Source organism: Durio zibethinus, chromosome 14, assembly GCF_047325235.1.
Source record: "Durio zibethinus cultivar Kanyao isolate XHJ-2024 chromosome 14, ASM4732523v1, whole genome shotgun sequence".
NCBI lineage: Eukaryota > Viridiplantae > Streptophyta > Magnoliopsida > Malvales > Malvaceae > Durio > Durio zibethinus.
In genome coordinates this window covers 6,222,700-6,249,285 of record NC_143175.1, presented here as the reverse complement: position 1 = coordinate 6,249,285, position 26,586 = coordinate 6,222,700, and the positions used below count along the sequence as shown (strand labels likewise).

Below are 26,586 nucleotides of genomic sequence, written 5' to 3'. Positions count from 1 at the left end.
CTTGGGTTTATTTGATAGAAAGGATAAAAAGAAATAAGAATAGAATATTTATTAATTCAATGATTAAGTTACAAAATAAAAAAATAATTATAAGTTTTAATCATTAAATTATCAAATTTTACTTCTTTTTCATCCTTTTTATCAAATAAAATTTAAAGACTAAACCACGTAAAACAAGAAGGAACCTCTTTGCTTGCTTGTATAAAATACCAATCATTAAGAGTATTGAAAAATAAATGTAGCTTACTTAAAAATTTTCGTTATCATTTAATTTCATTTGATAGCAAACCGTTTGGAAATGAAATAACCGGTTTTAATAAGATTCCGGTTTTAATAAGATTAGTGAAGCTGAAATGTTGACTGGAAATCACAAATTTTTTTCCTTTCTCAGCTCCACAATCCCCTTTTGTCACGCATCTAACTGAAATACGCCAATTTATGAAACCGTACACATCTGGCACCAAATGGTAAACATAACACTTTGGCTTGAAAAGTTGACCTAAGTGTAGCTGTGAAATAGGATTAAAATAGTTCTTTTTTCCCCCCGATGGCCTTGTATTTCAACTCAGGACACAAGTGAAATGCCCTGATGCTAGCTCATGTACCAGAAACACAACTGTCTACAATCTATTAGAAATCGTGACAGTGGTATAGAACCTAAATTCATAAGATTTTGCATCGTTTAAAACGTTATAGTCCACAATGCAACAACTGCCAAAAAGCAATCAATGATATCAATAGAGTAGGTATAGGCGCACGTCCAATGTGCACGTTGATCATGTGCCCAGACTTCCCAATTTCAAATAGCGATGTGTAGCACACTGGTTCCAGTGGACTTTATCACCAAGACAGCCTCATTTTCTTCTCTCTGACTTAATTTAACTCTTTCTTTTCAATCCTTTGGTTCAAAGGTTAATGTTTTGAAGTAATCCTTTAATTAGTGAAATGTTTAATATAATTTTTAAATTTTAAAAATTTTTAACATGTTATTAAAATTATGTATTTTTTTAATTAATGTGATATTTACCTTTAATATAATTAATTTTAAATAATAACATATGATTAATAAATAATTTTTCAAATATCATATTACTTGATAAATTTATAATTCATTTATCATATTAGATATATTTTAAATTCAAAAATCATATTAAATATTTTCCTATAATTCTCAACAGCCAAATGCCCTGCTGCGGATGATGTTAGGATTAACTTTCAAAATCAGCATTAAAGCTATCATCAATCAGTATTCATTACACCTTTTAAACTGACAATACTCTCTATAATAAAATCATAGCACTAGAACAACAAAAGTGAACAAGGTCATAATTCAGCCTTGCTAAAACAAGAATTTTCACCCATCAGAAGTGATCAACTATTCCTTCACTTTGATGAGGAAATTTTTATTCAAAATTGCACCCTCAGCTCTATGTTAATAGTTACTAATTCCAAGGTCAATGGGCAAAGAGTGGTGCACTTTCACAGCTGAGGTGAAGTTCATGTGGAAAATCTGCGAGATCTGCAACCCATAGTTGGAATGGTGAAGAATATGACAAGAACTACTTACAATTGTCATATGCATAGGGTCTACAGTAAATACTAGACTGCAAAAACAGGAGGCATCCAAAGCACACTCTAACCGGAAAAAAGACATAAAGCAGATTAATCTGGCGAATCATGTATCCATATCGTATAAAAAATTATAATTCGTGTATTCGTATTGTATTTTATGTGAAAATTATATTATAATTTTGATCGATCCAAAAACATAAAATATAATTTTTTTGTTTTATTAAACCCATTAATAATTATTATTAAAATGTTAAACTGCATCATATTTATATCTTATTTTTTATCGTATTCGTATTATATTATCATTTCGTAAATTATCAAGTCTAGATTAATCCCTTGACTAACCACTATGGTTTTGTGGCCAAATTATCAACAGATTTTGGATTCTATGAATGCAAATGATTACATCAAACTATCCTTTGGCTATATTTTATTTCTTTATATGTTATAAGCTCAAACAACAAGTTGACGCAAAACTCAGAACTACAGACAAAGGAATAAAACTAACAAGCAATGCAAGTAATTTCATAACCACCAACGTGAAGTAGACTTATCGTACTCCTATTTTCATGGTTTAGGGTTCATTTGCATATGCAGTGAGATTGATTCTTATGAGATTAAAAATAACGATAAATGTGAGATTAATTATTGTAACGGTCAATTAAAATTAATAATAAAATATGTACTTAGATAACAAAGGAGCTGTGGCAGAAAATTGAAAATGAGAATAACCATTAAGGATTTATTTTTAAAATATATTGATAAATTATTTATATATGTTTTAATATTATTTATAACATTTAAAATTTAAAAAATTTTTATCAAACAACTAAACTTAGCTTGATTTGTTTCCTAAAATTAACCACAATGAAACTTGAAAACTATCAAAAAGAGTTTCCAGGGCTTCCTGCCAACCCAATTAATAAACGGAATAATTCAGTTAAACATTTCAACAAACACATGGAACACATTCATAAAGTTCAACAATGCATCAAAAGAAACCATGAATTGAACCCCAATTCGAAACCCATTTCACAAAAACCTGTACTCTATACTTGACAAAAAACGAAGCTTAAAAAAGCCAAAAAGAAAACAACAAGGAATGGAAATGAAAATCAAACCTATCATTTAACTTCTCTAACAATTCCCTCATTAGACTCTGGCGAGGTGTCAACTATAACTGCATCAGGAATAGCGCCTTCTTGTTGCTGTTGTTGAGAATTCATCATTTGCTCCATGTCTCTCAGTCTAGTCCTCACCACATTTGTAACCAAAACTGCAAGAAAAAAAAAAGGGGGGGGGTTACATTCATGCAAAATTTATAAACATTTGAAGAGAAAAAGATAAGTTTTTTTTTTTTTTTAAATGAGAAAGAGAGCTAACTGGCGGCGGTGCCGAAGGTCCAGAGCCAGAGGATCTTTAAACCAGGGCTTTTTTTCTCTCTAGCCATTTACTTTCTGATTTCTCAAAGCTTTTCAGTTTTCACCGTCTCCCACAAAAATAGGTAAATAAACAAATTATAAACTCAATATTTGGACAAAAAAATTACTACAAAACAACTCTGTTTTTTTAGCGAATCTATCTCTGTATCCAATTCCTATGCAATTTGTGTGATAATTAGTTAAGTTACTTAGTAAGCCCATTACATAAGTCCAGTAGTCCAAAGGTTCATTAGGACCCAATTCAGCTTGTTAAGTCCATTGTGATATTTGGTATTTTCGATCACGTTCTAGTGGGAGGTTGGGGGAAGGGTGGAGAATAAGAGTATAATCAAGTCGAGTCAATATAGTGAAAAGTTCGAGCACGATTCTCAATTTGTCATTTAATATTCAGTTCGAATTTGATCAAATTTTATTTTTTTAGTTTGAGTTCGATTCGTGATCAAAATCGAATTATTCGAGTTCGCTTGATTAAGTTCGATCAATATGTAAAAATAATATCGATTCTTATATTCGATAAAAGTTTAATTACTTGTATCCGAATTCGAACTCGAATTTGAGATATTTTATTAATTAAAATAATAAAAAATATTTAAATATAAAAGTTCGATTATGCTCGCGAGTTACTTGAATCGGATATAAAAAAATTCAAACTCGACTCGATTGTTGAATCGAGTTACTCGAGTTCGACTCGATAATAATAAAACTAAATTTAAATTTTTTTCAAATTAAATTCAAATAACTTACGAATACTAATATATCATTTACACTTCTAATAAAAAACTATAATTTCGATATTTTTGAAGTAGAAGAGAGCATGTAAGAATGCATTGTAACGACATACCAAGACTTAAGAAAATTTCTCTATTGTTTTTATAAATATATATATATATATATTCTTATGTGTCGACTCAACTAAGAGTGCATTATAATGAAAATCAGCTGTAACAAAGCATGTGAATAGGGATGATAATTTTTTGCTCACTCCAAATCCCGTTCAATCCTTTAAATTTCAATTGAATTCATCGCATTCATTTTTATTATTATTTCTTTCTCCATTATCGGTCGTTGCCCTACGATATCATATCAGATTCCGACACTGGTCAACTACTCAACAAAATATTATAATGAAAATTAATGTTAAATTTCTTTTATGAATATGAATTTTTTAATGAATTATGATTAATATTTTTTATATTCATTTGATTAATGTACTTTTACGAATTAAAAACCAATTTATTTAATCGAAAATTTTTAAATAAAGTTTTAGTTTTAATATTTATTTGTTTATTTCAACTTTTCTTTTTCATTCAAGTTGTTTTATACTTTTATAGAAAAAGTTATAGATATTCATAGGTAAATTGAATGATTATTGTAAAGATATATTTTTTAATTAGTTACACATAATTGATTCATAAGAAGCATTTCCTATTAATATAATTAAATTTATCAATTAATTGCAAAATATTTAGCAAGTTTTTTTTTTAATATTATGAATAACTTTTAAATTATAATAAAATATTTAATATGATATTTAATATAATAATTCTAACATAATTAATTTTAAATAATAATATGTGATATGTAAGTAATTATTGAAATACTATATTAATTAATATATTTATAGTTCAAATATCATACTAAAATTTTTAAAATTTAAATATTATATCAAATAATTCATTATAATTCAAAAATCATTCTTTTTTTTCTTTGGCGTGAACTTAAACTAACGAGTACATATAAGAAAGTAACCCCACGCAATCTTTTAATTTTATTATGGGTCAAACTCTAAAAAAATAAAATCTGAAAATCGGGCTAAAGCCCAAACCACAAATGAAAGAAAAAAATCGTTGGCAGTACTGTCATAATTGGATTTTGGGCAAAGAACGATAGTGGTTCAGTTAGGGTATTTTAATTAATATAAAGTCTTATATTTAAAAATTAGTTTACAATTCGTGTGGTGCACATATTATTTTTATTTTATTTAAATATTAATAAAAATATAAATAAATATTATTTAATTATTTACGTATTCAAAACATATATAAAATATAAATAATACAATTAAGATATCAAATCATAATAAAAATTAATTTTTAGTTAAAATTTTGATAAAATTTAAAATAAACGATAAATAATATTAAAAAAATAAAAAAATTAAATTGAATTGCGGCTTATCTCAATTTTTTTTATAAATAAAATGAGTGTTATGACTTTGTTGAAAATGAAGTATAGAAAATTACAAACTTTTGTTCAAAGTAAAACTTGAACGGCCATTTATATTATATTTAATAGGATACCTTGTTGTTTGGTTGCTATTAATTATCAAATTATCGCTTAATTTATAGTAAAATGACATTGATATAAAGATAAATGTATATATAAAAAAAAATCCTTAGTCTTTCACTCTTACCTTAGACAATTGAATTTTTAAAATTTCTGATGAATCATTCAATAAAACATAAATCAATTGATTATTTCACAAACATACAAGTAATATAGTTACAAATTACATTTTTTTTTCAAACAAAAAAATGATGGGTGATTTTGATTATGAGTGAAACAATAAAAAAATTTTATTAAATTTTTATTGACACCTTCCATTGCTATTTTATATGCAGAGTTGAAAACGATAATAATCTAATGATAAGGAAATTAAAAAATTAAAACTTGTCTTTCAAATTCAAAATAATGAAAGACAAATCTAATCAATTTTAGTGGAGATATGTATTTAAAATGTATGATGAATATATATATATATATATTATATTCTTAAAATTTGGCTAAATTTTAAAAAGAAAGATAAATTCTAAATTTATATTTTTGAATTCAAAATTTGTACAAACTTTTCAAATTTTCAAAGATTTTTGTTTTGAATTTAAATAATTGATTAATTGTAATTATCTTATAAATCAATTTTAGAGGGTAATATATCTATGAGATTTTTAAATTTAAAAAGATATATATTTAGATTATTAAAAAATCCTAAAAAATAATATATCTAAATTAAATTTTGTTACTAACAATTTAAAAATTATCCATGTAGATATATTTGGATAACAAAATAATACATAAGAAGTGGTCATTTATTTAAATTTTAAAAGTTTTAGATAATTAAATAAAATTTAAATATATATATTTGATAAATAGCCTAAAATTAAAAAATATTTTATGTGTCATTATTAAAAAAATTTTGAAAATTTCTAATGTATCAAAAAAAGAAACTATTCACCTAAGTGTTCACATAAATAATTTTTATCATATAACTTTATATGTTGTAATATAATATATTAGATATATTAAATTATGTGAATCTTATTCGGATTAAATTGTATTCATTCATTAAAAAATGTATAATTTAAAATATAATTTGATTCAATTTTTTTAAAAAAATTGATTTGAATCTAATAAAATATTTATTATTTAAATTTAAATCAAATTAAATAAAAAAACCAATCCAACTTAATTCGAACAATATTATTTTTAATGGATTTTTAGTTGAGTGAATAAATAATATTTTGGATTCAGAGTAGTTGGTGATTTTGGTGCTCCCGGAGTTGCAATTTAGGCAGTTGTGGTTTGACTTTGTTGGATTCATAACATCGGCATTAGTAGGGAGTCGGGACTGCTTAAATGTTGAAAGAAAGTTGGAAATTTTGAGCAGCCATCCTTAACTGAAAATTTCGACATTACTTGTGACTGCTCCTCTCACCTGTCTCACTTGAATATTGGCTTTTTTTTTTCCAACAATTAAAAACATATTTACAACAAGTTGTTTTATTTAGTTATGAATCAGACAATCCAATATGAATTCAGACAATAAATTATCAACTCGTCAAAATGAACAAACATTTTTTAATTAACAATTGTGTGATTTACCCTTGAAAAAAATAAACAACTGTGTGATTTATTGATAAATTATTAAAATTTTAATTTTAATTATTAAAATTCAAAATTTACTACTTTAAATATAGAAAAATAAAATTAATATTTCACTTATTTATTGAATTACCTAAATTTAGAAACTAGAAAGTAATATTTGAAAATGAAAGGATCCATTATAAACATTCAAGCATTATCAATGCTTAATTTAGGGTTTTTTTTTTTAATTATTCACTTTTTAGTGCTACGTTTTTTACATATTAAAAATTTCGTATAGAAAAAAGTTAATAGCACAAAGAAAATCCAATGGATTAGAAATAAGCAAATTATTAAAAGATAATATCAAATTTGATATTAATTGTTTTTTATATATAAATAAATGTAAAATCAATAATTTATCATTTAAAAAACATAATTTTTTAAATTTTAAAACCTCAAATGTGTTAGTTGCTTTTATAGTTCCTTTAAAAAAAAAAAGACAACAATAAAAGTTGGATGAAATTCCATGTTATATATAAAGAATTAAATTAATTTTAAGAGTGACTTTAGGAAATAATTATAAATATCAATTATCTATTTTTGAGAAACCCAATGAGATTGAGGTCCACACTTCTCTATTTCATAGTTTTGTATTTTGCAAAAATAAAAAATTAATTGAAGATTTGAAAGTAGAGGTTTGGCCAGACTTAATTGATTTTTTAATGTAATAAGTCAGAAATAGACAAAGATTCATCAAATTGCATCACATCTAACTCCCAAGTGGAATGCCAATATTGACTGATTTTAATGATGACAATATGATACCTCTGAGAGGGGGTTGGTGGGAGACTTGGAAAGGAGATATGAGGATACTTTCGCATTATTAAATAAATTATTAATATTTATTGATTTGAATGATAAAAAGTTTGATTTTTTAAAAATAAATTTTTGATTTTAAATTTTATGAATGAAAAATAAAAATTGAAAGATTTTTTTTTTTTTATGAGATTCGATTCTGTTCGATTTCGAATTAATTAAGACTTAAAGTGATTATCAATATCGAAAGTTTTAAACTAAAAAAAATTAATTAATTAAATTTGTATATTAAAAAAAAAACTTAATATTGTACTTAGGTTTGGCCTAATCTTAGTTATCATCCTTTATAATTCAATATGTGTAGGGCTTATAAAAAATTTATGTAAAGTTTACATTTTTAAATGATAAATTATTATATAATTCTTTTATAATTAATTAATTATAAAATTATAAATAAAATACTCCTATTTGTAGTTTGAAAAGCTATTATATATATATACAAATTATCATGACAAATCAATCTTTTATATATTTAACATTGATTATAAGATATAAGTTTGTCGAAAAAAATGAAACAATTATCAATCTGATTATTAAAAAAACATTGGTTAAAGTTGAGTTTTTTAAAAGAAAAATCAAACAAGAACAAGCAAATTGGGAAGGAGAAAGTATGCTTTGATTATTGATTCTTTTTGTGTGCAATGCACGTGCTTTTGTTAGGCAATCTTGGACGTTTTCGACGAGAATTTTCTGGCTTAATACGCTAGTCTGCCCAAAGGTTGGGTCGTGTGATACCACAATATATCTAACTAAAATCCAAAATAGAAAAAAAAAATTTTTTTCTAATAAGTTATGGGTGTAAAATTTTATATTTAATTATTTTTTTTCTAAGGATGGAAATGTGTTTCTCGTTTTTTACCTTCGTTAGACAAATGTCAAATCTCTCAAAATAGACAACATTCTCCCTCTTTATATTCTCCTTTTATTTTTTTTTAATTTTAATTTGTTTTCAACTCAAACGCTTCTTTATTTAACTCACTTAAAAAAATATTACATGTTTAAATTTTATTGAGTTCATAAATTTTAAATATTTTTACATTCATAATTTGAAAACCCATTTTTTTAAAATATAATATTCTTATTTAAAGATAAAAAGTTTTTAAATTTTATCCAATATATTATTTTTTAATTGATTTAAATAAATTTATTTATATTATATCGATCGAATTTATAAAAAATTATTTTTTCACAATCATTTAATCGATTCAAAATCAAATAATAAAAAATATATATACATACATAATATATATATATATATATAAATAGATATATATATATATATATATATATACTTTTTTGACATTTAAACCAACCATCTACTAATAAAAGAAACAAAGTAGGAACAAGCAGCACGATTTAATTTACATCTATTTATTGAATGCTGTACTAAATTAACAAGTCAATAGTTTAAAAACAAAAAACAAAGTGAATAGAGGGGTGGTCTATTATTACCGAATATCATATCTACTTGCATTTTTAAATTTGGAAAAATTGTTTATAAAAGAACCAAAAATCATAACATAAAAAGAAAATAAAAATGAAAACAAGTTTAGGAGTAATAAAGAATTAGATTCTCCTTAAATAAGATTTCAATTTTAAATTTTATAAATTAAAAAAAAATTAAAAAAAATTATTTCTTATAAGATCTGATCCAACTTGACTTCTGATTAATTGTAACTATAACTAATTTATTTATTATTATTATTTGATAAGATTTTGACATTGTGAGAATGATTTAAAAAAAAAAAAAAAACAAGCAATTACAGCCTTGCAGAGAAGAACCAGAATCAGAAGGAACAAGATTGAAGAAAAGAGATGTTGATGTGGAGTGCATTTTGTCAAAATATGTGACATGGAGCTAATGTACCTCATTTAAAGAAATAAGTTTAAAACTACTCTATTTAGGGAATAAAAATTTTAAAATATCCTTGTGTGGGAAAAAACTCTCCACTTACCTAAATAAAGTTAGAGAAAAAAAAAGAATAGCCAATATTTTTCTTCCCTAATTAACTTCAAAAATGGAAACATTGTTTTTAGTAACACAATCCTGTTACCAAACTTGTTTGTATTTTTTGTTATTGTTACTTAAAAAAAAATAAAATAAAAACAAAAAATATATAACGATAATAAATAACGAATAACAAAAAACAAAAAATATCGAACAATATTAATCTTAAATTATTGATAATATTTAGTAAGTATTATTTTACAAAAAAATTAAAATTTTAAAAATTTATGGATGAAATTAGAGTGTTGCCACATCTGTATCTAATTATTATATTAAATTAATACAATCTTATGAGATATGTGACAAATTTTTTAACTCCCATCAATATGAAGTGTAAAAATTTCATGATGGTGTATAATATAATATATTTCATTGTACTAATTGAATTTCAAATAAAATTCATTATATATCTCAAGATAATAATTGTAAAAAAATGAATAAATTTAATTGTCAATATGGTTGTACAAATAAAATTTCATTTATTATCAATTATCCCTTAAATTAATTAACATATTATTATAATTGACACTTAAAATTTATAAATTAAAAAAAATTTAAAAACGTAATATTTCTTCAACTAATTATGTAATTCAATAAAAAATTTAAAAATAAATTAGAAACTTAAAAAAAAAATCATCTACTAATAAAATAAAAAATGATAAAACGCAAGATTCCTTTCCCATTATTAACTCAAAAAATTAAGTGTCCTATAATCCAAAAATAATTAAAAAGTTCAAAAAATAATAATTAAGAAGTAAAAGAAAATATCTAAATACTGTAAAGTAATAAATAAAAAATAATAAAGAAATTAATATCCCCATACAAGAATTTGGCTGGGTACCATTATTGCCGTCTGCAGAGACCAGAAACCAAATGTCTCTGCTCTTAAATACTTCCTCCGCTCTCATACTTTCTCCTTCATCAGCTTCCTCTTTCTCTTCTATAAAGCCCCATCTTTTCTTCTCTTCCTCTTTTGCCCTTACTCCCCGTCGCTTCCCCCGCTCCTCCCTCGCTTCCTTGAGGGCATCTTTGTCTTTTCGTAGCCAAGATACGGCTGCTACCACTACCATGAGTGACGCTCCCGACGCTGGCATGGACGCCGTCCAAAGACGCCTCATGTTTGAGGATGAGTGAGTTTTCTCGATTCTGCCCTTCCCCTGTTCGTTTTAATTGGGTTTTTGCCATTTTCCCCAGTATTTTTTTCTTTTGTTTCATTGCTGATCTGGGTTTACTTTGCTGCTCTGCATGGTTTCTGATATAATGAAGGGAAAAATGAAAGGAAGAAAAATTAAAGCTAAAATTATCTAATTTTGTTAGATTCTTTCTTTTCTGTTGTAAAATTCTTTTATCATTTTACAACTAATTAACAGAATTTTAAGATTGTTTAATAAATTTTTAATTGATACCTGCAAATTTTCTCTTCTTTTTTGTTTAACTGTACTTTTCCTTTCTCTTCATACATGTATTTTTTACGTAGACACGTGCATACAATGCATTATATACGTTTACGTATGTGTATCTAATTTCTATGTAGGGTATGCTTTTACGTAATAAAAAGTGGTGGTTTATTTTGTTGGTCTTGACATATTTTAATTACCATGTGTGTGAAATTTTTTCTTTTACTGCAATTAACCATGTCCTATATATTCCTTTCCTGGATTGAATTGAATTGAAAGGATGCATGTAATGGTGCTATGTGAATTGTTGATAATTACGATAGATGTATATCTGTTGATTGCTTATTGGTCTGATATGAAGCAAGGTTTAAAATCTTTCTGGACTTGCAATTCTTTTATCAATCTCTTATGCTTCAGTATTTTTATAGGGTTAAATACAAAAATACTATACATTTCTGTCAGTTTGGTATCTAAAGAAATAAAATTCTCACTCTGGTATCTAAACTTTCATTCCTTCAAGCACTTGGGTACTCCAATCTACCATTGTTAGTTAACTTACTTAAGTGGCATTAATACCCAATAAAACAGTGACATGTGGCACAAATGTCCAGTCATTGTCACATCATCTATTTTGCATGTCAGCATTTAAAAAAATTCAAAATTTTTTTTAAAAAATATATTTTAATCCAAAATTTAACAAAGGAAAAATAAATAAAAAAATGAGAAACGGAAAAATTGGAGAGAGAAAATATATTTTGCTAGCGTAGCAATAGTTGACATGGCAATGACTAGACATTTATGACATATGTGGCATGATTTTTTTGGGTATTTATGCCACATTAGCCACTTAACTGACAGAACATTGTGAAGCACCAAAGTGCCTGACGGAATAAAAGTTGCCGTACCAAAGAGAGAATTTTATTTCTTTTGGTGCTAAACTGACAAAAGATTTATAGTATAGGAGGCATTTCACATATTAACCCATTTTTATATCAATCTCATGTTGTGTCTAATTTACTGGCCTCTGCATCAATCTTTTGTAGATGTATTTTAGTGGACGAGAGTGATAATGTGGTTGGCCATGAATCCAAGTACAACTGTAAGTAAAATGTCTATGATGCCGTTTCCGTTGGGTATAATACTGTTGCTTTCATTATTTTGACTGCATATGACTTAATTTGATGATGGGAAGAAATTCTTTCTATTGTAATGCCCAAATAGCTAGTATACCTTCCGTTCGTGGTAGTTATTAACTTAATATGACATTTTCTTCATCTGGCTATTACTTATATGTGTGTCCTCTGAATTTCTTTTCTTGTTTGGCATGTTATAGCGTTTGCACCACTGAGCTCTAGTTTTTGTGGTGGGCATCACTATGACAAGTGCTTTCATCTCAAGCTACCCAAGATTGGGTAGGTTGTGATCTGTTGTAAAACGGTGTTCACGGCTTCATGCATGTGTCATTTTATGTATTTATAAGATTAGGGTCTCTACAGTTTATACACATTCATTTCAGTGTGTTGATGCTTTGCAAAAGTTAATATTAGGCATCTTCAGTTCTTCAATATGTCGTTAGGCCTAACATTACTTGGGGCCCTTATGCCTTTTAAAAGTTACTTTCCTCACTGTTGGAACTGGTACAGTTTCTTTATGACTTTCATGGCAATTGTTTGGAAAAGATCTCTCCTTTCTATAACTGGAGATTATGTAGGATTGTAAGGATATTTTGAAGTTGCATGGTTTTATTTGTTCCTATTTTCACTTTTCTCCTACAAGCAAAGTTTTGTAGACGAACATTCAATTGGACATAACTGCACCAATGTAGCCCTACTTTGATGCTTTGTGTCTCTTATCCTCTATAGTGTTGTTGAGATTGACATATAATTGCTCCATGGCTCCATTCATTGAGTGTTAATATTTTAAGATGGTATATTTGCTTGATTGGCAGAAATCATATTATTGTTGTGCTGATGTTGAAAAAAAAAAAAAGGATGATCTGGTATTAATTTTGTAGGTGACTTTAATATAGAATGGGCCCAGTAATGATCTTTTCAATTTGTATAGGATGAGGTAGCTCTCGTTTAAAGAACTTTCTTAGTACAGCAAAGCCTTAAACTTAGTATATCGCAAAATCCTGGTTATACAATTCACTGAGCCTGATGAAGGAGAAATTGTTTGATGCCTTTCAATTTTTTTTTATCATTTAAAAATATTTTAAAAGCAATCATTAACAAGAGTTTTTTTGTATAAATTCAGCGAGCTTTCTTCATTAGGCTATAAAAAGAATAATTTCATGTGCATGTGGGTCCTCTATTCTGTTTAACATTTAAGAAGTGAAGATCAAAGAAAATCTTGAATCTCTGACCTGATTTTGGATCTTATAGTTTGTGTTTCTGAATTATGGGAATTAAAGGCTATTAGCTTTAGCTATCAGTTATCCACATGCTGCTCTTTATGAGAATACATATGACATCTGAATGTCTTTAGTCTGTTAACTTCATTTCTGCACTTTTAACGTTGGCTTGAAAATTTACAGGTCATTTGTGGGAAAAGATTCTAACTGGAAATATGCTGCATAGAGCATTCAGTGTATTTTTGTTTAGCACAAAATATGAGTTGCTCCTTCAGGTAACATGATAAAATTATTGGTAGTTGAGATATTTAAAATTGTTATTAATTTCAAGCTTTGGCATTATAATGACAAATGAAACAAACAAGTTGTATCATTTAACATATTTATTCACCTCATTTTCCTTATAATTTCTATGGATTTGAAATTAAGATTTTGGTGTCTAAATCTCTGCCCATTTTTGTCTTTTGAAGAACCTTATGAGTCCTAAAACCAACGTAAAAAGAAAAATCGGTAAGTTTGACAGGCTAACCCATATGAAGTCAACTGCTGTAGGATCAGTTGCTTTTAATCGTATGGAATGGTTGATAAAAAAAGAAGAGTAAAAGAAAAAAAAAAGTGGGAAAGTAGGATATGTCCTCGGTCTTAGGCTCTTTGGCCAAGCTAGTTAGCACCTTAATAGTTGTAAGTTTGACAGGCTAAACCCTATGAAGTCAACTGCTGTAGGATCAGTTGCTTTTAATCATATGGAATGGTTGATAAAAAAAGAAGAGTAAAAGAAAAAAAAAGTGGGAAAGTAGGATATGTCGTCTTAGGCTCTTCATCCAAGCTAGCTAGCACCTTAAATTATCTAAATATATGCTTGTTGCATCATAGCATATGTGACATAGTTATGCTTTGTAAATAGGTGATGGGGAAAGTTCTTTTCACACGCCTTTTCTGTCTGGGTTTTGGGTTGAACCCAGGCCTAAGAGGTGGTTTGGAAATACTTTTCAACAAGCAATAGACACATGTCGGTTAGAACCTCACTAGCTGTGTCATTGCCCTAAGGGCAAAGATATGTGCCACAGTTATGCTTTGTAAATAAGTGATGGGGAAAGTTTTCTTCACATGCCTTCTCTTTCTGGTTTTTGGCAGCAACGGTCTGCAACAAAGGTAACATTTCCTCTTGTATGGACAAATACCTGTTGCAGTCATCCTTTGTACCGTGAATCTGAGCTTATTACGGAGAAGTGTCTTGGTATATACCTTTTACACCTGTCTCAATTTATTACAGGATTTTCTCTCACTGGGACTGATGATTTTTTCCTATTTCCTTTTCTAATCATCTGCTTACCAGGGGTGAGGAATGCTGCGCAAAGGAAGCTTTTGGATGAGCTGGGTATTCCTGCTGAAGATGTTCCTGTTGATCAGTTCATCCCGCTGAGTCGCATGCTCTACAAGGCACCTTCTGATGGCAAGTGGGGCGAGCATGAACGTAATAATTCTACTCTGTTTGCATAAAGTTCAGCATTATGTTTGATTATTCACCTCTCTTAAGCCATTTTAATTGCAAAAAGTTTGAGATCTCCCTTTATGGGAAAGTTGTTATAATTTACAAATTGTACATTTCAATGGCTGGTGTTGTAAGTGTCTCATATCTATTTCTTGGCCTGCTTTGTTGGATACTGCATATACCCTATCACTTACTGCTACCATTGCCCCCTAAATTGTTGCCTTGTGTATTTATTATGTTGCAGTTGATTACCTCCTATTCATTGTCCGAGATGTTAACAGTCATCCAAATCCTGATGAGGTAGCGGATGCTAAATATGTGAACCGTGATCAACTGAAAGAGTTATTGCGAAAAACTGATGCCGGTGAGGAAGGTTTGAAACTTTCACCTTGGTTCAGACTTGTTGTGGATAATTTCTTGTTCAAGTGGTGGGATCATGTTGAGAAAGGGACCCTTGAGGAGGCAAGTGACATGGAAACCATTCACAAGTTGACTTAAAGAAAAAACAATAGACTGCCGGAAAGTTTATTCCAATAAATGCAGGTCTGAAATAGTTCTAAAAATGCTGGTTTCTTTTTGTTGTTAAATCCTGTTATTACCCACATGAAAATATTACATGTTAAAATTTGAGTTAAATCTTGCAACTGGCTTGGCTTGAAGTCTGGGCAGTACTGTGATTGCAAGAAAGAAAATATTTGAAGCGTGTTATAATAGTTGAACTAGTTGTAATTGCCTAATTAATAGGTATTACAATTCATTTTACATTGCTTTCATGTTGGCCAGATTCCATGCAATTATTAGACCACACCTTTTCTTTGAAATACTAGCTTTTACAATGAAGTTGTCATTGCAGCTGAAATACTATGCAAGCATTTAGCGCTACTGCAACATTCCATATATGCAATTTGCCAACCTACATTTCCTAGAATGCTTTGATAAGTGTTCTTTTTTTTTGAAAAAAAAAACGATTCATTGATTGTTTTAATCCTACATCATCAAATCTAATTCATTTTAAATTTCAAATTAATAATTCTTAAAAGATTACCTTTTTTATTAAAAAATTAGTAAATTGTAAAAAATCCTTTTTGAAAGAATTATAATTTTCTTCGTTTATTTTTCTTATTCGAGATATAAAAAAAAAAAAATCTTTTAAGGACGGTTCCACGGCGGGACAGCTACCTGAGATCTTATGCCCCTTAAAATATATTATAAAGGTGGTAAAAACTTTAGTTACTTTATATTTGACTCCTGAAAATTAAAAATAATATCTATGACATAACAGCAAATATTAAAAAGAAAAAAATTGTAATTGCAATAAAGGTCTCATGTGTCTCCTATTGGAAGGCGCTCCCACGGGGATCACGAAGAACCTTAAGTCATCAGAACCAAATTTGTCTCCTATTGGAACAATAATCGATGAAGCCAAAGTTATGACGTCTTCTCTTCATGCCTGCTCTTTATCACACGCATTGCGATCTGCCAATATGGTTGCCCATAAATTAGCAAAATATGGACTACAAGCTGTTGAAGATGAGTTCTGGGTTGAGGAGTACCCTCTTATAGTCTTGTAACATTTACACGATGATTGTAGATTAATCAATGAGATCCTTCTTTTATTATTCCAAAAAAAAAAAAAGTTTTATGTGTAAATACAAATAAAGTAAACTTTTATGATTAATTTTTTTATGGAAGGACCATTGTAAATTTAAAAAACAATAAATGTGAAAGCTAAAAAGTTGTCTCGGTCAAAGAAAAAAAAAAGGGTTCAAGAAGTGCTCTTATTTTATCACACCTACATTTTCTCAATCTAGTAACAATTCCCAATAGAAAGAAAGGAACTAAAGAAGTAAGGAGAAAAAAAGCCATTAAGCTAGAGATTTTTTTTGTTCTATCAACAAGTTATTGAAGTATGTAATTATTTTTTAATTATTTTTGTAATTTGTTAATGTGATAAAATATTTATTTATTATTTGAATTGTTTTATATTGATGAAGTAATTTGATTTAAAATTAATTTATGATTTATTTATATTTATATTAAAAATAGATTAAGAATAAAGAATGTTGCACATTTCTTGAAGTTGAATGAATAATTTAATTTTTTGAAGTTACTTATTTGTCGTATACAAAAATATTTTATTTAATTAAAATTTAAAATACATAAATAAAATATGCATGATGGTCTTTGTTTGCGAAATTGTATTTGAAAATTTTTTTTATTTCTTATAAACTAATTAAATAAATTAAATTATTTAATTTAATTAGTTATGAAGAAATATTTCATTAAGTGGAAGCTTATTTTTTAAAAAATTATCTGGAATCAATACTAGTGGCACATAATATTGTATAAAATAAGTTCATGTTGAATTAACTTAAATGATTTTTTTTCAAATTTTGGCTACGAAAAAAATTTAGACTATAATGCTAATGATAGAGACAAAGTTTGAAGAGCATGTTTTCAAAAAGATCTATGTCAATCTTATAAACACAATTTCCTAAAAAATTGAAAAGGCATTACATCATTTTATTCTTACATAGTTTAAAAATTATATTAATTGATTGGAATATGGTGTAGAGAAGGAAGCCGCATTTTACTTGTGTTGTTATCTTTATAAATTGAATATTGGAGTGCAAACAAGTGATCATTGTTTTGTTTCGGATGGATTCACAAATTGAAAAAAGAAAGAAAGATTTTATATTCATGTTGGAATAAAAGTTGGAATTATTGTCAAGATTTGTTAAATTAAAAGCAACATATCCAATTTGCTTTTGCATAGCAATCTGATAAAGCATAAAAAGATTATTGATTTCACTTAACTGTGGTACTTGATTCCATTTGCTTTCTTTTATGTTAAAGTTTGACATTTCATGATAGAAATGTAACTAAGAAATTCCCACAATCAAAAATTTTTTTTTGAGCCTTTCAGATTTCTTGCCAACTACAATGAAACTATCAATAGTGGTCTACGATATGCACTAGGAAAATCAAAAGTGATAGTGTATGATATTAAAAAGATCTTGTTCATGCTACTGCAATTAAAACTATCAATATTATCATGAAATATCTTGGAAATGAATTATTTTTCATTGTATTTGATAAATCTTGTAATGTTTCAATCAAAGAACAAGCTATTATTATTGTGCATTATGTAGATTTCAAAGGACATATTTTTGAATGTCTTCTTGGTATAGTATTATTAGTAATACAAACAATCTCTTTGTCACGTAAAGCGGTTATTGAGGCCTTATTCTTTAAGTATAATTTGAGTATGTCAAAGATTCTAGTGCAAGGTTATGATGGAGTTAGCAACAAATAAGGTGAACTCAATTGTTTAAATTATTTGATCAAGAAAGTGAATGCATCCACTTATTATGTTCATTGTTTTGCTTATTAATTTCAATTGACAAATGTAATCGCAGCAAAGAATCATGTTTAAATTGTATTACTCTTCAATATTGTGATAAATATAGTGAATATTGTTGAAGGTTTAGGTAAATGAAAATATGTTCTTTAAGAAATAAAGTTGTTGAGACATTACAAGTTGGTAATTTTTTACGAAAGAGGTATAAGTTAAGAAACCAACATTCAACAAACTAAAAATACATGATGAAGTTCATATTATGGGTTCTTGATAAATTTGATATTTATGTTTAATTCCATTAATGACATGTTTGAAATTGTTGTAGAAGATGTGATTAGTTTGGAGCAAAAAGGTGAAGCTTGTGCTTTATTAGATTTGACTCAATCTTGACTTTGCCTTTATCTTACATTTGATGAAAAATATCTTAGGAATTACAAACGAGTTGTCATTGACATTACAAATGTTAAATCAAGATATTGTTAATGCAATGACTTTAATTAGAGTAGCTAAAAAACATTTGTTGTAGTTGATGAGAGATAATGGATGGGGATACCCATCTCTATCAAATTAAAGCATATTGTAGACATTAAAATTGTTTGAATTTTTAGTTGAGTCTCGATTTAGAATTTATCGAGTATATCGAGTTTTCAGGTCGAGGCCCGCTTTTGATTCAACTGGATTCTGACCTAATTTCGTTCTCTAAGCCTAAAGCCTACTTTTTCTTTTTATTTATTTATTTATAAATTTTTTTATACATTAATATTAATTAAACAAAAAATATAAAAAAATACAAAAAAAAAGCTAAAAAAGAAAAAAAACAAAAGGGCTGGTGGTAGTAGGTGCTGTGCATGGCACCACTGCCACCCCCTGTTCATCCCTATTAGCCCTCTATTAACCCTGCAAACCCTGTAGCACCCAGACCAAACCTTCTATGCCCATGTTCACTAAAGGCCTATAAAAGTAGCAGTACCACTCACGCATCACCACAGATGGATCCGCGCTTGAGACCAAGCCCCATACACCTAGCCCTTTAGCACCCATCTTCCCTCCTTCCATGATCCCCAATCTTAGTCCCAACATTCAATACCACACCTCCTTAACCTAGCATGCGCAAGAGACCACGTGACCAAGCCCCATAGACGCGCGTCCGAAACAACCACGCATCCACAACCCCAGAAACCCCAGTGAAAACCCAACTACCCATCAAACCGCAAGCACAAAAAAAAAAGAAAAAATCATAAATAGAAACATAGCCCTCACCGAATCAGCAAGGAACCCAGCACTAAAGAGCTGCTTGCAAAAAAAAAAAAAAGCAAAAAAAAGAATCAGCTTTAGTTTATAAAAAAAAAATCAAAACTTTAAACCCCGATCTATACCATCAGGGCTGTTTTCGGTGAAAAGAAGATCGAATCTGGAAATAGGGCATTGAGAAGAACTTTGAAAGCTTTTTCGGCATTTTTTGGTGTCCGCACAACTGCTAGCAACCACCTTAGGCAGTGGTCGGCATGGTGGCACGACGTCAGACTTTGGTGCTGCTTGAGAGGATTTTTGGGGATTGGGGGATTTTTTTTGGAGTAGAAGAAGAAATGAGCAAAATAATTTTTTTTTAGCTTATATAGAGAAAGATAAAGCCCAAAACAACGTTGTTTTGAACTAAGGAGGATCCGCAAGTGGACTTGAATTTGACTCGGGATCCGTGCAACCTGACCCAGCTACTCGCTTCAGCCAGCCTTCAACCAATCTAGACGAACCTCTAGTGAACCGGCTCGGATTGGTTAGTGGTCCAGTTCAGATTTTTTTTTATTTTTTTAAATTTTTTATTATTTATATATTATTATTTTTGTTATTTTGAGTTTTATTTTTAATATTTATGCATGATAAATTTTTAAATTTGTTAGAATAAATATTTTATAAAAAATGGAAACAATAAAGAAAATAATAATAAAAATAAGTAATGAAATATATAGTTAAAATTTTTTATAATTTTGTTAATTTTAAAATAAACTTTATAATAATAATACAATAATAAAAAATATAAGAAAAAGAAATATTTATCCGACGATAAGATTCGTAAGTACTCGGGTAGTGATACCTACAAAATCTTTAGGTGAGAAGATTTTTTAAAAATACTATTAGTGTATCGGGGTATTTATAAAAAAAATTTCAATACCATAAAAATTTTTCTTTTTACTAATAAAATTAAAAATAAAGTAATAAAAAATGAGAAAAAAGAAATTTTATCCGGTAATGAGATTTTAAAAGTATTTCAAATAGAGATGCTTTAAGAAATCTTTAGATGAGATGTTTTTTTTAAATATTATAAGTGTATTAGAATATTTATAGAAAATTTTTAATATAATAAAAATTTCTCTTTTCTGTAAAAACTTAAATAATAATAATAATTCAATAAATATCAATAAAATTTTTAAAAGAAAAAAAATAAAATATGTGCATCAATGTATTATTATTTGCATTGAATATATGACATAGTTTTTATGAAAAGTAAATTCGAGCCTTTAATGATGAGATTCTAAGATATTTCGAGAAGCGATACCTAAAAAATCTCTAGATGCGAAATAGTTCTTTTAATATTATCAATGTACTGAAACATTTTAAGAATTATTTTAATAAAAAAGATTCTGATTTATTTTTTTCGAATAAAATTTGAACAATAAATATAGGATAAAAATAAGGTAAAAACCAAAATAGTAATAAACAAAAGAAATCAAGGAAATTACTTTTTAAACACCAAAATTAAGATTATTTTTATCAAAATTAATAGATAACACGTAATTAATTGTACTGTTCTAAATGGGCATTGTGGGGGTGCTAATCCTTCCCCATATGTAATCGACTCTTGAACCCAGACTGTTTCGCAAACCTTAAACTTATCTTTTTGATAAACTTTAATTAACTTTGAAACTTTATTAAAATGATAAATTTTAATTAGTGGCCAATCGAACCTTATAAAAAAAAATTAATAACAATTTCATTTTTATTTTCGTTTCCAAATTCGTCGGGCGGCTCCAAAATCATTATGACATATAATTGCAATTCAATGTATTTTAAATATCTAATATTTTTAAAACCTAGATAATAAGTTGTTTAGCCACCTTGGTTTGGCTTAAGTCCTTCTAATATTAGAATGATACCCATGCTACGTGATAGACCAACAAAAAATTAAAAAATTAAAAAAGTTTTAAAAATTTATCATTTTATTTAGATAAATTTTTATATGTTTATTAAACTAAAATAAGCTTTTATTTTAAACAAAAAATTAATTTATATTAAGAATTTATTTAGGTACAAATTAAAGGTTAAATGATTTATTTGAATATAAATTAAAGTTTAAGAATTTATTTATATGCAAAGTATTTGTTAATGACTTAATTGGATGCAAAATAAATATAAAGATTTATCTAAGTAAAATGATAAAATTCAGAAAGTTTTTAATCAAAATACAAAATTTTGTAGTTAGTATTGAAGAATATTCTTGATGCTTTTGCGAAATCCTTTTTTTTTTTTTGGTTAAGTGTTTGGTAAATACTTATTTTCAAAATTTTAATCAGTAACTAAAAGATGTAAGAATACTAATACACTACTATAGGATTACTCGACTATGCCCGGGTCCTCAGGATGCCATTTTTTTTTTTTTTTTAATTTTAAAGAAGTATAAATAATTTCTTGTGTCACTATTCTCCATTATTATTTTCTATTGTTTTTATACATATGTCTAATGATCAAATTTTAAAAGTAAAAAATTCTTGTTATTTTATAAATATATTTATGATAAATTAATTTAGGATTAACTTGAATTATTTTTAAGTTCTTTTTCTTTTTTTTTTTTTTAAAAAAAACCTATTTCAATAATGGACACCCATCTCTACCACCATGCATATAATGGTGCATTCAATGTAATATAACTATCTAATATTTAAAATAAAATAAAGACCTAGTCACTAAGAGAGTTAGGCTTGCCTATTATAACCACAAACTTGGATTGTTCCCTCATTATTCACATTCTTATTTTTGAGTGCCACAAATAAGGGTCCACAAGAACAAATAAGTTAAAGCCTAAAAATCTAGTGGAATATTAAAAATTATTTAATAATTTAATAATTGAAAAAAGTCAACTTTATTAAATTAAATTATAAGTTTAGGCAAAATAAATAAATAAATAAATATTTAATTAAAATAAAAAACAAATGAAATCAATAAAAGAATATAATCCTGTTTATTCTTTTATGAATTATTGAATTGAAAGATAAAATATCCTTCCATTTCAAAGCGCAAAAATTTAAAATTCTTAAAACATAAATCAAGAGAACACAAGACACATATAATTATGTCAAGACCTATTATCCCAAACCTTTAATTTAAGTTCCAATTTGATCTTTAACTTTTAAACTTAAACATAAAGGGAATTATGTTCATTTGCTGAGTGATATTAAATGAATTATTTCTAATAAAATATTTCCTCAAGAGATTGTAATAGTAAATAAGTCAGTTGTGTTTGGTTGTCATATTTTTAGAGAGATTCAAATTATATTACTAATAATTTTCCAAAAATATTTTCTAGGATTATTAATTATAACTTACTTCTGTTTAGTTAAGTGTTAAAATATTATTCGAGCATGTTTCATTTCTTTTTTTTTTTAAATTAGTTTTAATTTTAGTAGGATTTAATTTTATATTCTTTGATCATAATTTATAAATATATGAGAAATAAAAATTGATAAAATAAGAATAAAGACAGGAAATAAAATCATACTGGACCCAAAATTATCACTTTTGCTATCAAGCCAAATTTATTTATTAGAAATGAAATAAAATTTTCATAATTATTAAGAAAGAAATTAAAGTACCATTTTACCCCTAATTTAAAATTAAAATTTGAAAATTTTGGGCAAAATGATAGTTCTATTTTATTCTTGAAAATTTTAAAAGTTTTATTTATTTTTTAATAAATACATTTTAATTTGGTAACAAAGAACAATAATTCTCGATTTATTATCTTAAATTATAATTCTCTCATATTTTTATGCAAAATTTAATTAGAGAACCATATTGACATCATTTTAAAAGATTTGCGACTATCATAAAATGATTTAAAATTTAAGAATTAAAATGAAACTGAAATAAAAGGTTCGGAACTCCAAATTCACCTCACCTTATGAAACATACAAAGTCAATACACTCTTTCATATGGCAAAAGAATTGTGAATACTTTCTACAATTAATATCAAAGAACAATGTTGGATACAACAAACCTCAATGAAGAGATAAAATGAGAAAATTTTATTAAATATTTATTATTAAAATTAAATTTAAAATTTAACTCAATTAGTTTATATAATTATTTTTAAGAAATGTCATTTAGAAAATCAGAGGGTTCAAAACCTAGTGCATATAAATCTTTTTCTTATCTCCAAATTGTGAGCATTTTTGTTAAAAATTTTTTTTTTTGAATAAGCTTTGATTTATATTTTCCTCCAAAAGCTCAATTAATGGTTTTTTTTTTTTTTTTTGGCACAAACTAGAAATTTTGAAAATTGAAGGTGAAACACCTTGTCTATGCTTTTACTGTAAAAAACTTCTTCTATAAATTGAACCGAACACTTATTTATTTGCTTTAAAGTTTTGGTTTCTTTGGAATTAACATTATTGCCGATTTTAGTTTCTTTGAAATTAACATTGTTGCTGACTGATCCTTGAATCAATTGGTAAGTAATTGAAATTAACATTTGAAAATTGTATGTTCGAAAAATTTTATACACGTAGTCCAAGTAAATAGTAAGGTAGAAAGATTTAAGGGTAAATTATTAACTTAAAAAAATGTTACAAAACTCTCTTTTATATATTTTTCTTTTTTTTTTTATTTATTGTTACAATACTCCTCTTTCATATATATTTTTTAATTAGTAACTCTCTTGTATTTTTTGTTTTTCTTCTTTTTAAGACATATTGTTCGTTTTAATTATTTTTGTTTATATAAAGTTAAAGTCTGGATGAATCATATTACCACGTAGCCATTACTTTTTAAGCATAATGTGTTTCATTTTGGTACCAAAAGAATTTGATTTATTTTCTTTATGCACTCTATTTAATCAAGTACTAGTATTTTGTTTGCCCATTGTTGCATGGAAAAATCTTTTCATTTCATATATTGATATATATATATATATATATATTGATAAAACCTAATCATATTTTTATGAATAATAATAATCTAAAGGAGTGTTTGATTCAGAAGAAAGTATTAATTTTTTCTTCTGAATCTTACTTTTTGTAATTTAAATTTTTAATTTAGTTCATGTGAATAAGAGTACTGAGTTTTTTAAGATTCCCAATAATTGTCAAGAAATGAAAAAGAAAGAAAAACAAAAAAACTCTCATTTCTTTGAAATTTTTAAAATTCCGAAGAGAAAGTGAAATTTTTTTCTTATTGCTATCATTTAATTTTATTTTCAAACTATATAAACAATGTTATATATCTTAAAAACGTAGTCATTTTTTATAAAATATTATGAAAATTTTTTAAAATATATTTTAAACAAAAATCATGTTTTTAACATAGTGTTATTAAAATTTTCACAAAAATTATGATTAAAAACATGATTTTTTGTTGAAAACATGAAAAAATTATTTTTCATAATTTGACAAAAACAAGGTTTTTAAAATAAAAAACACGGTCTTTGTTAAGAATATGAAAAAAATTATTTTTTAGAATTTAACAAAGATGATGTTTTTAGATAAATAATATGGTTTTTGTTGAAAAAGATAATATTTCTAAGATAAAAATGTAGTTTTTGTTATAAACATGAAAAAATTATTTTTCAAAATTTAACAAAAATGATGTTTTTAAAATAAAAAAGCCTTTATTGAAAAGATGGTATTTCTAAGATAAAAATGCAGTCTTTATTGAAAACATAAAAAATTATATTTTTTAGAATTCAACAAAGACAACGTTTTAAGATAGAAAATACAGTATTTATCAAAAACATGAAAAAAATATAGTTTTCAAAACTCAATAAAGATGACGTTTCTAAAATTAAAAAAAAAATAGTTTTTGTTGAAAAGAAAGCGTTTTGAAGATAAAAACATAATTTTTGTTGAAAACATGCAAAATATATTTTTCAAAATTTAATAAAAATAACGTTTCTAAAAAGTTAAAATGTATCATAGGTTTTTGTACTCTTCAATTTTTTGAAATTTAGTCCTTATAGTATTATTTAAAGAAATTTAATTCTTGTAATATTATTTTTAAGAAATTTAGTCCCTACAGTATTATTTTTTAAAGATTTTAGTCTTTGTGTATTGTTAATGATTAAACTGAAATCCTTAAAAAATAATACTATAAGGACTAAATTCTTTCAAATAATACTAATGGGACTAAATTCTTAAAAATTGAAGAGCACAGGGACCTATGACATATTTTGACATTTCTAAAATAAAAATGTAATTTTTGTTGAAAATATGACTTTTCTAAAATAAAAAAATCCAGCTTTTACTAAAAGATGAAAAAAATAAAACCTAGAATATCTTTGTTTAATACTATTACATAAGGTTGATCCATATGTTTTTTATGCATAAGGACAATAACGTTATGATAGTAATTAGAATTATAATATTATATTTGTTAAAAATGTAAAAAGTTATTTTTTAAAATTATTTAGTTTCAACAAAGATGTATTATTCATATGTTACGTGTTATTCACATATCAGTAATATAAATGTTATGTATTATTCAGATATTATCATGGACAATATAGTAAAAGATTTTATTAAGTAATCTTATATTTTCGTGAATCAAATACAAAAATCTTATATTTCTTGAGTCAACAAAACTCATGAATCACACATTCTTATTTAATATCACTTTATTCCTAAATTGCTTCCCCTTTCAAAATCTAAAGATCTACGAGCCAAACATCTCTTAAGGATAAACTTCACATACACTCTATATGGTTTTTGACTTTCTCACTTATACCCTTATGAATTTTTTTTTTTTCACTTATAATCTTTTTGGTTTAATATTTTTTTTTCTAAAAGGGATAACGGTGTCAAAAATCAATAGATTTTAACGAAATTATACAATTACTCTCACCTTTATTTTTTATATCATTATTCTTTTCTACTAATGGAAGTGAATTGTAAAATTATAAGTGAAAAAAATTAAAAAAAAAAAGACTAAGTAGGAAAATCATAAACCACATGAGCATATATG

General features: G+C 26.3%; 2 protein-coding genes and 1 non-coding gene across 3 annotated transcripts; 1 reads left to right on the top strand and 2 right to left on the bottom strand.

Annotated features, from left to right (window-relative positions):
* Positions 1-1,202: 1,202 nt before the first annotated feature.
* On the bottom strand, positions 1,203-3,137 carry LOC111295297 (basic leucine zipper/W2 domain protein). Its single transcript, XM_089742883.1, has 3 exons — positions 2,956-3,137; positions 2,694-2,848; positions 1,203-1,519 (listed from the first exon to the last, which is right to left on the bottom strand). Exons 1-2 carry the CDS (start codon positions 3,020-3,022, stop codon positions 2,697-2,699), a joined length of 219 nt encoding a protein of 72 aa, XP_089599009.1. The 5' UTR covers positions 3,023-3,137; the 3' UTR covers positions 1,203-1,519; positions 2,694-2,696.
* Positions 3,138-10,545: 7,408 nt separating this feature from the next.
* Positions 10,546-15,771, top strand: LOC111295067 (isopentenyl-diphosphate Delta-isomerase I-like). The gene is made up of 6 exons (XM_022888425.2): positions 10,546-10,886; positions 12,197-12,252; positions 13,690-13,781; positions 14,641-14,743; positions 14,843-14,980; positions 15,243-15,771. The coding sequence occupies exons 1-6, from the start codon at positions 10,630-10,632 to the stop codon at positions 15,494-15,496; spliced, it is 900 nt and encodes a 299-aa protein (XP_022744160.2). The 5' UTR covers positions 10,546-10,629; the 3' UTR covers positions 15,497-15,771.
* LOC149515001 (U4 spliceosomal RNA) lies at positions 14,419-14,562 on the bottom strand. Its single transcript, XR_016327903.1, has one exon. It is a non-coding gene; the product is annotated as a U4 spliceosomal RNA (small nuclear RNA).
* Positions 15,772-26,586: the final 10,815 nt, after the last annotated feature.